This window comes from Triplophysa rosa, linkage group LG20, assembly GCF_024868665.1.
Source record: "Triplophysa rosa linkage group LG20, Trosa_1v2, whole genome shotgun sequence".
NCBI classification, from domain to species: Eukaryota; Metazoa; Chordata; class Actinopteri; order Cypriniformes; family Nemacheilidae; genus Triplophysa; species Triplophysa rosa.
Window position 1 is genome coordinate 9,110,474 of NC_079909.1, and position 15,069 is coordinate 9,125,542.

General features: G+C 43.7%; 1 protein-coding gene across 7 annotated transcripts in view; it reads left to right on the top strand.

Annotated features, from left to right (window-relative positions):
- Positions 1–15,069, top strand: part of LOC130571242 (inactive N-acetylated-alpha-linked acidic dipeptidase-like protein 2) — a 218,607-nt gene that overhangs the window by 187,026 nt on the left and 16,512 nt on the right. For all 7 annotated transcript variants that reach the window (XM_057362095.1, XM_057362090.1, XM_057362091.1 and 4 more), the window contains one exon: positions 14,654–14,747. In XM_057362095.1, coding sequence (XP_057218078.1) covers positions 14,654–14,747 — 94 coding nt within the window. The remainder of the gene's footprint in view (positions 1–14,653; positions 14,748–15,069) is intronic.

The window sequence follows — 15,069 nt, forward strand, 5'->3', positions numbered from 1 at the left end:
CAGCAATTTACCAGTAAGTAGTAAGGTTCTTGTAAATAGTTAAGTGTAGAAGCCATGTGTTTGTTGGATTTATTACCATTTGTATTACCATAATTTAACTACAAACATAAACTATAGCTAGTATAATGAAACTATGGTATGTTTAGTTGCTGTGGTTTTACTAAAGAATTCAAATGAGATTTTTTTAAATTAAATTCCTCTTTGTAGTGTGTTTGGGGTTTTATTCCAATAGGATTTACCATCCCACCAATAGAATCCATCACGTACAAGTAGACAACATGTATCCATAGTACAATTCCCATTATAACCATTAAATCCATTACATTTTATGTTGTATTTTGGGCAGGGTTCTATTGTTTTTATTTCAACAAGAATACAACTATAGTTAATTCAGTAGAAACATCATTCATTTTCCAAATCGCTTTAAATGATATAGCAGCAGATCAGAAGTTAACACGCACGTGTAGCTCAAGGTGTATGTGATGCTTATTTACCGTTTAGCCGTTATGTCGATCATTTTCATGACAATGTTTCAACGATCTTTGACTGATCGTAACCCACAGATGATTACACCACACTTTAACGTGCCTTTTTCATCTTTTATTCTTCTATTTGCCTTTTCAGAGCGCTATCAACGGTGTAGCAGCGCCTACGTTTACATTAGTTTAGCGGGGAAGATCCCAGAGTTGCCAGATTTGCGTTAAAAAAATCTGCCAAATGGCCATTCAAAGCTTGCCGGAAAACCGCGAGCATAGAAAAACTGAAATACTTGGCAACAATAAAAGGTCCTGGCAGATCGCAAGCCAGATAAATTGCGCACACAGGAAACCCCGCTGCATAGAAACCATTTTCTACTTTTGGACCTTTTTATAAATGTAGTGGAGTAAAAAGTATGATATTTGTCTTTCAAATGTAGTGAAGTTAAAGTACAAGTACTCAGAAAAAATAATACTCAAGTAAAGTACAGATACTCAAAAAGTGTACTTAAGTACAGTACTCAGGTAAATTTACTTCGTTACTGTCCACCACTGGCTATATGATATGACATGGAGAGAAAATTTAACTTCTGCAGAGCCAGAAAGACCCAGAAATTGTATAAATGTCTGTGAATAAGATCATAACATTAATAAAGACATCTGAGATTAAGTTGAAACACAACTGAGAACTCAAATCTTAACAAATTTTCTGATCTGAAGGAGCAACCTCTTATGGCTGGAATACACTACAAGACTTTTAAAATCTGAATAGATTTTTTTAAAACTAGACATCATACACTTGCAGACTTTTTGAAAGTTTCAGATAGAAACACACTAACTGATAAAATCTGAAGACTGCACAGACTTTCTGCAATGAGTCCAGACTGAAAATCTGAGCAAAAGTCTTAGTGCATTTTAGCCTTAAGCAAAACAATCGTCTGGATTTATTTGTATAATCATCTATATAAACTGTGTCTGTATTTATTTTTTACAGCAGTTTCACCTGTATTTTGAATTTTGTACTGCATTGCATTGTGTTTTAGGGTTTCTAGGCATACATTTTTTTTGTGTATCCACACCCACCACCTGTCAGTCATAGATCATGAGACAGTGATGATATAGTATTGTTCAAATACTGTACTATTGTTAAAATATTGTTATAATAGTCTTAGCATGTAGTTAACTAAACACTTTGTTACATTTGTTATCATTATTATCTTTTGTTATGTAAATTATTGTAGTTGTTGAGTCGTTATACAAATTACAGATTAACAGAACTGGAAATCCAAATAATTTTAATTTAATATTGTGAAAAGTAAACTGACGTTTTAATTCATTTCGGTCACCTCAGGAGAGTGCGAAGATGATAGTAACATCACCGCTGTAGCGAAAATCTAATTCATTAAAGTGATCATTTCACAACTCACCTGGTGTCACCATGGTTTTCCATAATAGTGATTCACCATTTTTGTGTAAATCTTAAAAACTGGGGGAATAAATTTAAAGTGACATTTCATCATTAAGAAAAGGTAACAATTCAAACAAAACCAAGCAGTGCTGTTGTATAGTCCTGGACTAGAGAAACCGCAACAGTTAGCATAGTAATTTTATTGGTGTTGACAGGCAAATTCAGATTCAGCGCTGTCTACAAGAATATATTCAGGGAACCTCACTTGACCTTCATTCTGAGTATTTCTGTTTAATTTTTTTCATTTTTAACTTCTAATTGTGTTTTGAATGAAACCACATGGTAGAGCATCTCGTATTTTTCAGGATTAATATTTTTTTCCCCCTGCTTGAATAATTTCTGAGCGCTGAAACTCTTTGAAGCAAGCAAATTTTTTCTTTTATACAGATTTCTTTCTGCTGTCTTGTTTTTAATTTTGTGTTAGTCTTTTCTGAGATGGACCCTGCAGTGTTTTTTTTTTTTTGAAGTCCCACAAAAGCCAATTAAGAGCATCTGATGTGCATCTATAATGAAGCAAATGGCAAGTAATTTGAAGTTGTTAGGAAACAAACTCAGATGCAGTCATGGGTGTGCACTATCTGTGTACTCCACGGGGAAAATCTTTTCTCGCTGCCTTTACAGCTTTGAGGCATGCACATTTTCTGAGAACATCAGTGATTAAATATTAACACATCATAACACAGCAAGCCAGTTAATCGGTGCATTTGTAACAAAATGTAAATTTGAGTTGTGGTTTTTTGTTTCATGGTTATCATGTTTATTTGTTCTACCCTGTTGTAAACCTAGCTTCACGTGGATCATGTGGAACTCTTACACACAGAGCCAAACCATGATTTCACTGCTGTCTTTTTTTAGTGGCCTTTAGCATGGAGGGTCTGGTTTTTAAAGCCGGCTGTGCCTTTTATTCACCTCTGTCAGCATTTAGAGGCATTAACCCGCCTGCGGTTGTGACCCAGCTCTGTGTCATCTGTCCTGTAGGCTTTCAGTTTGGTCTTTCTGTTCCAAGACGCACCTTAAAGGTTGCGTGTACCATTTGTTTTTCATAAAGCACAAAGCGTGTTTTATCCTTTTTCTTCAAATTCCTTTCAGAAAAGAGAGAAACGAGAGACGTTGAATTGCATAAAACCCACCACTTTTTCTGAAGCTTGACAGAGCAGCCATCACAGCATTCAGCACAGGTTTTTATTCTGTCAAAGCTCTATTCTGCCATCACTTTACTGTACAGTTTTATTTCTGAAAGCTGAAAGGAAGATTGGTAAAAAGCATGTGATGTAAAAATAAATGAAGTAAATAGTTTTAATGTAATTTTATTGTTTTGTACAGTACTATATTATTAAATAAACAAATAAAACACTATTATCAGTTAATACCAATTAATACCACATAAAAAATCTATAAAATGTTAACCTTAACTGTAAAACATTTATCCACTCAGGTCATTCATATTTTATTCACGTTCCCACATAATTTTTTCTCCATCAAAATCATCATATATCCATCATATCTGTAATCAACATTGTTGTACAATCCACACCAACCAACTGTCATCACCAAATTGGGTCAATTCTTGTTCAGTAGAATTCAATGGAGTCAGTAAATTAAATACAAATTATGCACAACATACATGTTGTGCATAATTTGTATTTAATTTACTGACTCCATTATATTCTCTTGTGGGATTGACCTAATATTCAAGGTCATTATAATTCCTGCTGCCATAGGTGTACTGAGATAAAGATGTCAGATAAATGTAAAGCATTTCTATGCACGTCATCCAAGTTTAGTTTAGTGGCACCCACTAAACATATGCAAAGCTCTAATTAGTGTTTAATAATCAAAAACGTGCTTGCGGAATGGGGAAACTGCCAGCTTGTAAGTTTAAGTGAAACTTTGCAAGCAGGAAGCTTAATTGGTCACGGCATCTGGCAGATGTTTGTCTTGAATTAATCTACCCCACTACACTAAACACACACAAACACAAACATTTGAGCATTCCTTGTTTTTGATCAATGATTTTAGCATCATGTCCTATAGCTGAGCTGGAGCAGACATGCCAGTTTATTTTGCTTTTTAGTTGAACACACGTTCTGCTCCTTTAGTCAGAAACATAATTTAAGAGTTGAAATGTTGACTTTAGAGTTGCAATATTATACAGTATTATTGTATATTACTGTATAATAGTTGCTTTTCATGACATTATTATGTTATTAGGGATCTTTTCAACCTGCTTATTTAGCTATTTATATATTTATGTTGGTTAACACTTTGCAAACACTACCATCTGGAATCTTAATGGGAGAAGCAGAAGGTGGCTTGATGAGAGATTCCTCTTTCCTGATACATCGCAGGAATAAATGTGACTGACAGTGGTCATTAAGGCAATGATTCATGAAACCGCATGTGGTCAGCTGTGAGTTTGAAGACCGTAGTGCTGTGCGGCCGCATTACACTCTCATCTTCAAGAGTAACGGGAGTTTGAAGTGTCAGTAGAAAGTTCTTTGAGTGCAAGTGTGAATAGAAGCATCTGTCATTGTAGATGTTTGCTCTCTGAACCAAAGTATTTCTTTTCTTCTTGTTTGTTATTGTAAGGAATGTGCAATTAAAATGATGCCTCTCTTTTTTAAGCTGCAGTTATAGCACACAGTGGAATGTTTTTCGCTGCATTTCTTTCCATTGATTGCATTACATTCATAGCTGGATTTTTTTGGGTTGAGCTTTTACCTTAAAAGAAACTTTGACTGATTTCATAACCTTGAGATACAGTATCTTACATCCAATTGTGAATTTAATTAATATAATTCATTGGCTTTTGTTGCCGTCTAGTGCTATTAAAAATAATGCACATTACGTTCTCCATGAGATTATAGACTGATCTGTACGAGCTAATTTGATTTTAATTTTTACTAGACCTTCTGTCGGCTAAATGAACAGACCCCAATAGTGCCCGCTGTTATTCACCATCAAGATTTTTTAATGTTAATGTATTCAACCATCTTTTTGTACAGTAAAAACACTAGCACTGTCAAAGTAATCCATATGACTCCTGAAGTGATATGACATCCTCGTGTCGACAGTGTCATTCCTCCATGCATGGATCATCTGTGTCTTTAGTATACACCCATGCTCAATATTTCTCTACAGTTCTGTTTATATTTGTGATTTCCGCTGTTCCGTTGCACTGTACATCCATGTGTATTTCCACCTCGATCAGGTAGTCAAATCTGATCCAAATCCCACTGTACATGTTAATGTCCACATTACAGTCACAACATGCTTGACCCCATGCTAATGCTCAGCCCACTAACAACATACAGTATCACAGAAGGTAAATCTCCTCAGTCTGGTGTTGGGACCGCATACAGGCCTGTCTGTGGATCAGTGTTCGGCATCTGGCAGAGTCGTTCAGAGGGAGCCCTCTGCTGTCAGTCCCCCAGCCCCCACGAACACTCCTGCCTCTAATATATAGAGATATATTCCTCCCACGATGCCCTGCAGTACTTGCTGTCCTAAAGCAAAAGGGAAGTCAGGATCGACAAGTCAAATACAATTCTTCACCCAAAAATGAAAATTCTCTCATCATTTACTCCAAATGTTGTTCCAAATCGGTATACATTTCTTTGAACTGATTAACACAGAGAAAGATATTTGGAAGAATGCTTATAACCAGACAGATTTTGCCCCCCATTGACTACCATACAATGGTAGTCAAAATTGCCCCAGAACTGTTTGCTGTCCTACATTCTTCCAAATGTCTTCTTTTGTGTTCAACAGAAAAAAACAATTATAAAGTAATTTTTCTTACTATGGTAGTCAATGGGGGGCAAAATCTGTCTGATTATAAGCATTCTTCCAAATATCTTTCTAATAAGAAATTAATACAGATTTGGAACAACTCCTAGGTGAGTAAATGATGACAGAATTTTTGAGTGAAGTATCACTTTAACACACATGTACACTAACAGCTTTTATTAATGCTGGAAGAAAACAAGTGGCTGCCAAATATATATATATAGAGAACTGATACGTGCACGGATAATCTGTAACCATTTTGTTTATATATAGTTTGGTTTTTAAAAGATTCATAGGGTTGAATTTGAAAGTCAATTTTGATAGTTACGTGTGTACTGAATTTGTTGATTGCAGGGCTGCGTATGCATTTGTTCGACATCTATATGGTCAACAGAAGGTGTTTGATGATTAGTCTTGTCTTCTCCGTGGCCTCTTTCATGTGTGTTATTGATCTCTATATTCAACAGTAAGAGATGCAAGAGAACGTACTCGGTTACTGACGTAACCTCGGTTCCCTGAGATACGGGAACGAGTGTTACCGTTTAGTTCCCTATCGATACTTCACTCGTACTGCTTAGCAGGACTCTATGGGGAAAACTCCTTTTTCTCCGATGACTGAAGCTTTTACCAATAACGCAGTGAAACTGCACGGCCATTGGTTTGTGAAAAGTAAAGCTTTAAACCAATGGCAACGAAGCTGCATGGACCTATGGCGATGGAGCCCGCCAAAGGGGGCGGGGCTTATAGCTATATAAGCAGACACATCGCCGCAGTGTCCTCAGGTTACTTCGACTGAAGCGACGACCATGCAGCTTTTAAACACGGCCAGGAATGCAGTACTCGTAAGTAACCGAGTACGTTCCCTATCGATACTTCACTCGTACTGCGTAGCAGGACGCTATGAGGAACCAATACAATCCCGCCATGCTACAAGAGGAACGATAACTCAAGACCACCCCGGAAAAAGGTTCGGGGGCCAAGCATGAGCAGGGAGCCCTGTCGAGCGGACAGGGCCAAGCTAAGAGGTGGCCCAGTCCAGTAATCGTCCCAATGACAGTGTGCCTAGTGCCGGCACGGTTGGAGCAACCGTAGGCCGGCAACCTAGTGTAAGTCCTTAAGCAGAGAGGACCCGAGCCTGTAAGGCCGGGACATCCAGACTATAGAATCTGGTAAATGTGGATGGCGAAGCCCAAAAGGCCGCCGCACAAATCTCCGCTATAGACGCACCGCTAGACCAAGCCCAGGACGAGGCGATACCTCTAGTAGAGTGGGCTCTAACTCCCGTGGGGCATTGAAGGCCCAAGGACGAATATGCTAGTGAATTAGCCTCAACTATCCATTTAGAAAGTCTCTGCTTCGTAACCGGGGACCCCTTGGTGCGGTCACTGAAGCAAACAAAGAGCTGTTCCGAGTGCCTGAAGGGGGAGGAACACTCGATGTAAACCTTCAGTGCTCTGACGGGGCTCTCATAGGCCATGTCTCGGTTTGAGGACCACCCTAGAGTCATCAGGCCCAAATTCAAGACAGGCAGGGCTCACAGAGAGCACCTGTAAATTGCCCATGCGTTTAACCGATGCCAGCGCTAGCAGCAGAGCGGTCTTTAGCTTCAAGGGATGAAGGTCCACAGACTGCAAAGGCTCAAAGGGAGAGCTCTTCAGAGCTCTCAACACCGTGGGAAGATCCCATACAGGGATAGTAGAGGGGCAAGGAAGACAGAGCCGCCTGGACCCCTTTAAGAAACGAACAACGAGGTTGTTCTTTCCCACCGTTTTGTCTGCTATAGGGACATTGGAAGCCGAAATGGCTTAGGACATAGACATAGACATTGAGTGTGGAAGGGGAATGACCCTTTTCCAACAGCTCCTGCAGGAAGGCCAGTATAAATGATACGGAGATGGAGGACCGTAGGCTCCCATCGAGAGGCCAGAGGTGCAGAGCCCACAGCTCGGGCTGGGGGTGCCAGATCGTATTGCCTGCCTGAGAGAGGAGGTCTTGTCTCAGGGGAATAGGCCACGGCGCTGCCACAAGCAGCTGAGACAGGTCCGCGATCCAAGGCTGGTTCACCCAGAGTGGGGATACAAACAGCACTTTGTGCGCCTGATCTCTGATCCTGATCGTCTGCGATATGAGAGCAATCGGGGGGAAAGCATAAAGGAGCCGATTGGGCCAAGTGTGGGCCAAGGTGCCCCTGTCCTTCAAAAAGAAGGTTCGGCAATGAGAGTTGTCTTCTGAGGCAAAGAGGTCGACCTCTGCCTTGCCGAAGATCTCCCAGATGTTCTGAACCATCAGAGGGTGGAGTGTCCATTCGTCTGAATGGACATTGCTCCGAAATAACATATCTGCTCCCCGGTTCAATTTGCCCGGCACATGTTTTACCCTCAGTGAGCGCAGATTGAACTGGGCCCATTCCAAGAGGCGGAGTACCAGGGAGAAAAGGCGCCTTGAGGAGAGGCCTCCCTGGTGATTTATGTAAGACACCACCATCATACTGTCCGACCGGACTAAGACGTGGCATCCCCGTAGAACCGACAGGAAGTTGCGAAGGGCCAGCCATACTGCCTGCATCTCCAGGCAGTTGATGTGCAGGCCTCTTTCCCGATCCGGCCAGTGGCCGAAAGCCAGCATGCCATCGCACAGAGCCCCCAACCCGTGTTGGAGGCATCTGTTGTGACAACCATGAGTCTGCATATGGTGCCCAGGGGTACCCCCTGCTTCAGCTAGAGGGGGTTCCTCCAAGGAACTAGGGCAGCGAGGCAGACTCGATCCACTCGGACGCGTAAGCCTCCGAGACGCCAAGCTTGTGGCGGAACTCTCGGTTTCAGCCAGTACTGAAGCGGCCGCATGAGGAGGATGCCTAACTGCAGTACTGGAGATGCGGAGGCCATGAGACCCAGCATTCTCTGAAACGCCTTGAGGGGGCGCGAAATCCCAAGCTTGGAAGAGGTCGCGAGTCTCTGAATGGCCAGTGCGCATTCTGGCGTCAGCCTGGCTGTCATTCAAGCAGAGTTGAAGACCACTCCCAGGAACAAAATTCGCTCTTGGCGAAGTTGATCCTGAGCCCCAGGCAGTCTAAGTGGCTGTGGGGACCTGTGGGACCGTAGCTCGTCCTCCGACTGTGCTAAAACGAGCCAGTCGTCAAGGTAGTTCAGAACGCAAATTCCCATCTGTCCATGCACTTCATGAAAGTGCGAGGAGCTAGGGACAGCCCAAACGGTAGGACCGTGTATTGATAAGCAACCCCTTCTTAGGCAAATCTCAAGAATAGTCTGTGATGGGGGGCTATCTGGATGTGGAAGTACATGTCTTTCAGATCCAAGGAGAAGAACCAGTCCCCTGGGCATATTTGCGAGAGGATCTGTTTCAGAGTGATCATTCTGAAACGCCGTTTCATGAGGGCGTGGTTCAGAAGTCTGAGATCGCAGATGGGGCGGAGACCATCATCCTTCTTTGGCAAGAGAAAATAGCGGCTGTAGAAGCCTGACTCGGCCTGGGCTGGGGGAACCGTCTCTATGGCTCCTTTCCCCAGCAAGTTCATCACCTCTGTGCGCAGGACTTGAGCGTCTGCGCCCTCCACTGCGAAAACGCAAGGGCCTACGAGCGAACTGGAGTGTATAGCCTCTCGCTATTATTCCCAGAACCCAATCCGATACCCCGGAGATGGCCTGCCAGGCCTCGGCCCGTGTGGCAAGAGGTTGAATGTTTTGCGGGGGCAAACCACCTTGCGGGGGTTTGATTCCTGTGGTAAGAGGAAGATTGCTCTTTTTCTGGCAAAGTTTGTGTTTTATAATTTTTTCTGCTAAAACAATGGGTTGCAGAGCGGGCGCTAGAACGGGCCCAACATTTACAACATGACATAAGCACACAGTTTTGCCGGCACCCGGAACAGAACGGGGGGCTTGGGCGCTGAAAAGAGCTCGCTTGGAGCGGAGGTCCAGCCGCGGCGAGACCTGGGTCCTTCCTCTTCCTCACCTGAGTCTCAGGGCGGTGCCTGAGGTGCAGGGTCTAGCGTGATCTTTGGCCGGGGTCCCTGGCCCTGAGGGTGATGGAAACGCCTTCTCGAGCGGGATCGCTGGCGGGTCTCCACTTTTGGCACTGTCTGTTTAGCAGGGTGAGCGATTCTCGCCGGCTGCCGTGCAGGCGCTGGCTTCGGCCGGGTAGACGAGGGCCTGGAGCCCGGTCATTTCGGCAGGAAGTGTTTCATGGCCTGCGAAGATTTCTGCGCATCCGTGAAGCGTTCCGTGAAGCTTTCCACCGTGGTTCCGAAAAGGCCATGGGAGAGATCGGAGCGTCGAGGAAGGGAACCTTGTCAGCCTCCTTCGTCTCTGTGAGCGTCAGCCATAAGTGGCGCTCGAGCACCACGAGACTGGCCATGGATCTGTCTATCGCCTGGGCCGTGGCCTTGGTGGCGCGTAGAGTGAGATCTGTCGCACTCCGCAGCTCTTTGTAGGATACCAGGTCGCCCCCAGACTCATCCATTCCCTGGAGGAGAGCCTGGTATGGAGTGAAGCGCTGAAGCCGCTTGGCCGGCGGACGAGAAAGAGCGTCCAGCGAGGGCCGAAGTCATCTTAGACGGGTGGGCTACTTTTACCGTCCATCCAATGGCAGTGGGCGGACATAAGTGTGCGGCCACAGACTCATCGAGAGGAGGCAGCCTCTCGTTGCCTTTTTCCTCTGCGCAGTCAATCGTGGTGAGAGCGGAGGAAGAAGAGGGTCGTAGACGAGCCGAATAGGGGGCGCGCCATGACCTGGTAAGTTCCTCGTGAACTTCCGGAAAGAATGGTGAAGTCCGCTGTCGAGGGGCTTGATGGCACCCCGGCAGGAACCACTCATCCAGGCGGCCACGAACCCGAAAAAGCTCCGGGTCTACACCTGGCTTGGTCTCGCTGGGCTCCGCAGACGGCAAGGGGGCGGGGTCACAAGATGAGCCCGACAGCTCCTCCGCGTCTGAAGCCGCTAACGACATGCTGCCGTCTTCCTCGAATTTGCTTCGAGGTCCAAACGAGACCATATCACTGGCTGAGGCCAAGGGACACTGGTCAGGCTGAGAGAAACAAACCGGCGAGTCATGTCTCTATGGAGAAGGCGAGGCATGCAGAGACGGCATGAGCCCGCACTTATCCAAGCGCTTAGATCCTCTACCTCGCTGCTTTCGTCTCACAACTTGTTGCGAGGAAGAATGTGGCAGGGCACGAGGAGCGGATTCACTCTCTGAAAAGAAAGCAATCCACGAGCGCAGAGAGGAGAGACTCATCCTCTCGCAATGAAAGCATTCCGTCCCTTTGAGTGCGTATTCGGCGTGGGAAACCCCCAAGCACGAGATGCACTCGCCGTGACTATCAGCAGCGTGCAGGAAAACCCCGCACGAGTGACAAGTACAGTGCGGTATTTTACAACGCTGCAGGAAATTTGCTCAGAAAAAATGCTCTTTTAGAGCCGCCAGATGGCAGCAGGAAAAAGACAGGCGCTGCTGGATAGCGAAGCCGTTGAGCAGAAGGTCGAATCCGCTGCAGGTGCTTTTCGACGGTGAAGCAATCAGTCCCGAGTAGCGAAGGTAGAGTCGTCGCTGAAGGAGAAGAGATCTGAGGACACTGCGGCGATGTGTCTGCTTATATAGCTATAAGCCCTGCCCCCTTTGGCGGGCTCCATCGCCATAGGTCCGTGCAGCTTCGCTGCCATTGGTTTAAAGTTTTACTTTTCACAAACCAATGGCCGTGCAGTTTCACTGCGTTATTGGAAAAAGCTTCAATCATCGGAGAAAAAGGAGTTTTCCCCATAGCGTCCTGCTACGCAGTACGAGTGAAGTATCGATAGGGAACTAAAGGGTAACAGCAATGAGGCTATAAATAATACTTCAGTTTTTCAAGTGAAATAAATGCTGAAATATCTGACTCTACCAATTGATTAGAATTTAAAGGTCCAATGTATGCAATTGAATTGAAACCAATGACTCACTCCATCGCTCCCCCCTCCCTAAAGCACTACAGTGGCTGACACAGCACTAAGCACTAAGATGTCGTCATGTTTTTGCTTCTTTACTGAAGGAGATAACGTATTCACGAAACACGCTCTGTAGAGCAGTTTGTCCGTTTAGGGCTACTGTAGAAACAACATGATGAATTCCATGTAAGGGGACCCACGGTGTATGTAGATAGAAATTACTCATTCTAAGCTAATAAAAACATAACCATTATGTTTTAACCATTAACTGTACTCCATTATGTAAGACCTTTATATACGTACCTCTGAAGACATAGTTATGTATATTATATTGTATATCTGATCCTCCCAAAAAATACACCTTGAACCTTTAAGAGTTTATGTTAGAAACCTACAAAATGTAATGAAGTAGACAACAATAGGACAAGAAAAATGTTTATTTAATTCTTGTGTTTTATGGACAGTTTCACTTACTGACAAATTGTAGTCACATCACAAGATCATGATGGAAACAATTCTGCATTTTTTAAAGGGGAGATTTTTTTCTACTTTTACACAAATGTAATATAAATCATAGGGGTCCACAGAATGTGTCTGTGAAGTTTCAGCTCAAAATTCCCCACAGATCTTTTATTATACCATGCTCTAGTTGCCCAGTTTTGCATGCGAGGAGAAACGCGCTGTTTTGGTGTGTGTCTCTTTAAGTGCAAATGAGCTGCTAGTCTCCGCCCCCTTATCAGCAGAAACCGCAGCCAGGGCTGTGAGCCTGTGCGTCCAACAACAAAATAAGAAATAAGGGTTACATAAAGTGAATGAGAAACAAGGTCTCATCTTTAAACACCAAACACATTGTTTTCTATAAGCGAACAGACTCCTAACAAAGGCGTCACATTTTCTATACGCGAAAACACACATGACAAACCGATCGCGTATTTACAAACCATACACACTGCTTTCTACAAGTGAAAGTAGCCTACCCAAGAAAGAAGGGTCAGAAAGCGAATGAGAAACTACTTTGTATCATCTTTGAACACCAAACACATTGTTTTCTATAAGCACACCTGTTTCCCCCGGGGCCATTCGTGAAGGCGCAACGGTCCCTGTTTGTTTGGTCACGACCGCTTTCAGGAGTGAGACCCGCGATCGCGTCACGAGGTTTCATGGGTGAAATAACAAAACGGGAGGGTGGTGGGAACTCATGTTACCATGACAAACCCGTCGCGTGTTTACAAACCATACACACTGCTTTCTATAAGTGAAGGTACTCGAGAAACGTATCGCCTATTCTTTAAGTGAAAGTAACGTTACACAGGCAATCCCGTTGCGTGTTTACAAGCCATACACATTGCTTTCTATGAGTAAATGGACAAACGAGTCACAATGACATTTTATCTACTTTTAAGTTGCCACAGGTCCCTGAGGTCTTACTTAAAAAATACCGGTACTTACAATGTCTTTATTTGCAGCTTTGCCTCGTTCAGTGTGGGGGATTTCCATTGAAAACAAAATAAATCCATTGCTCTATTGTCTCCTGTGAGGCTGGGAACAGTGTTCTGTGTTGGTCTGTGCACCCAAGGACAGAACAGTTAGCATGTTTGGCACGAACTTTTGCCATGGCGTTAGAACCAATACACTCCTGTCACCTGCGAAAAACAAAATGGCGCGCCGTGGGTGGAAACGAGCAGATTAAGGGGCAGTGCTATTACAATGAGATCCCTCACCTACGTCATCAAGGGAGCGTATTCTGAAGCGCTGATTTTTTTCACATGCTTTCAGAGAAAGGCGTAACAAACCAAAGTTACTGTGTTGTACTTTTTCACGTTTTCTGGGTTGGTGGATGAACCGGGGAACCGATTATAGCACCTAAACACAGAAAAAGTCGTAGTTTCGTGAAATCCCCTTTAAATGAAGTTTTGTGTTGAGCTGTTATGCTTTTGTGGAAAGCTTGGCATGTGTTCCTGTTTTTCTCCTCCCCATCATTTCCTATTTTATGTGTACTATCCATAAATAAGTGACAAAAATGCTAAAAGTGATAAAACAATATTTACAGTATTGTAAATACACCTGACCTCAGTGTTCACTGTAGAATTTACTGCTGCGTAAGAAAGATCCAAAGCTCTCGCGGGAGGCCCTGGGGCTGAATCGTTTCAGCGGTCACACACTCAATCCTCCTTTGGGGCAAATGTTACTGTGCCCTCTCACAGGTCATGGTTTCGCCCATCCCAGGAGCGAGATCACACCAGCCATCTGCGGTTTTCACAGAAGTCAGAAGAGGCCAGGCAGACTAAACACTTATAGTATAATAAAGCCACAGTCAATAAAAGTTCACGCTGTGCAGTTCCCGGCCTGGCCGATAACCTCATGCAGAACTTGAAGACCTATCAAATGAATCAATAATGTTTGATCAGCGATACCAGAGAAAAAGGGGAACAAGCAAATGAGAGGGGCTGAAAGATACCCCATAGGGTGTAATGTGACAGAACTGTGGGTAAGGTAAAGGCTTAGCACAGATCTCACCGTTTGTGTGATTTTGGTCACTCGAAGGATACAGTTGCAGAGAGATGCTAGAGAGCCAAACTAGAAAACAAAAAATCTATGAAAAAGCTTTGGGAAGACAACAAGATGAAATGCAACTATCGTATGCCTAGCATCCTGACAGAGCACAAAGCATTGTGGGAGCACTTACTGTATAAACAAATCTAATACTTAAAATGAAGGTTTGCTTTAAAATACACTAGTTATGCGTGCCCATTGTGGCAAAAAAAAGTCAGCTTCGTCAACAAGTGTGCCGAAGAATGAAGGTTACTATACTTTAAATGAAAGTGTTTCTGTTGAAAACATTTGGTTTTGAGATACCATTGATGATAACCTTGTCTCGGGGTTTGTGCCTTGTTTAAGGTTTTTCATGGCCTTCAGTGTTACAGAAGAAATAGCGGAATGGTCATGGCTGAATTTAATGGAATGTTTTGTTTTGTCAACGCAGATAACAGCTGAGGCCATCCTGAGACTCGCTACCGATCCTGTTCTTCCATTTTACCCTTTGGATATTGCTCTGGATGTTCAGAACAAACTCAAAGGTAAGTGTCCTCTTTAGATTGATACTTAAAGTGATAGTTCAGACAAAAATGACAGTTCTGTCGTCATCTACTCACCCTCTTGTCATTTCAAGCCTGTATGACTTTCTACTGCAAAACACAAAAGATATTTTGAAAAATGTTAACCAAACAACAGCGGTACCCCTTCATTTCTATTGTATAGACACAAAACCAATGCAAGTCAATGGGCGCCCCCGTGGTTTGGCTACCAACATTCTTCAAAATATCTTCTTTTGTGCTCTCCGGAAGAAAGCATGTTGGCTGAAAGTTTGTGAGTCTGTTTGAGGGTGTAACTCAACGTTAC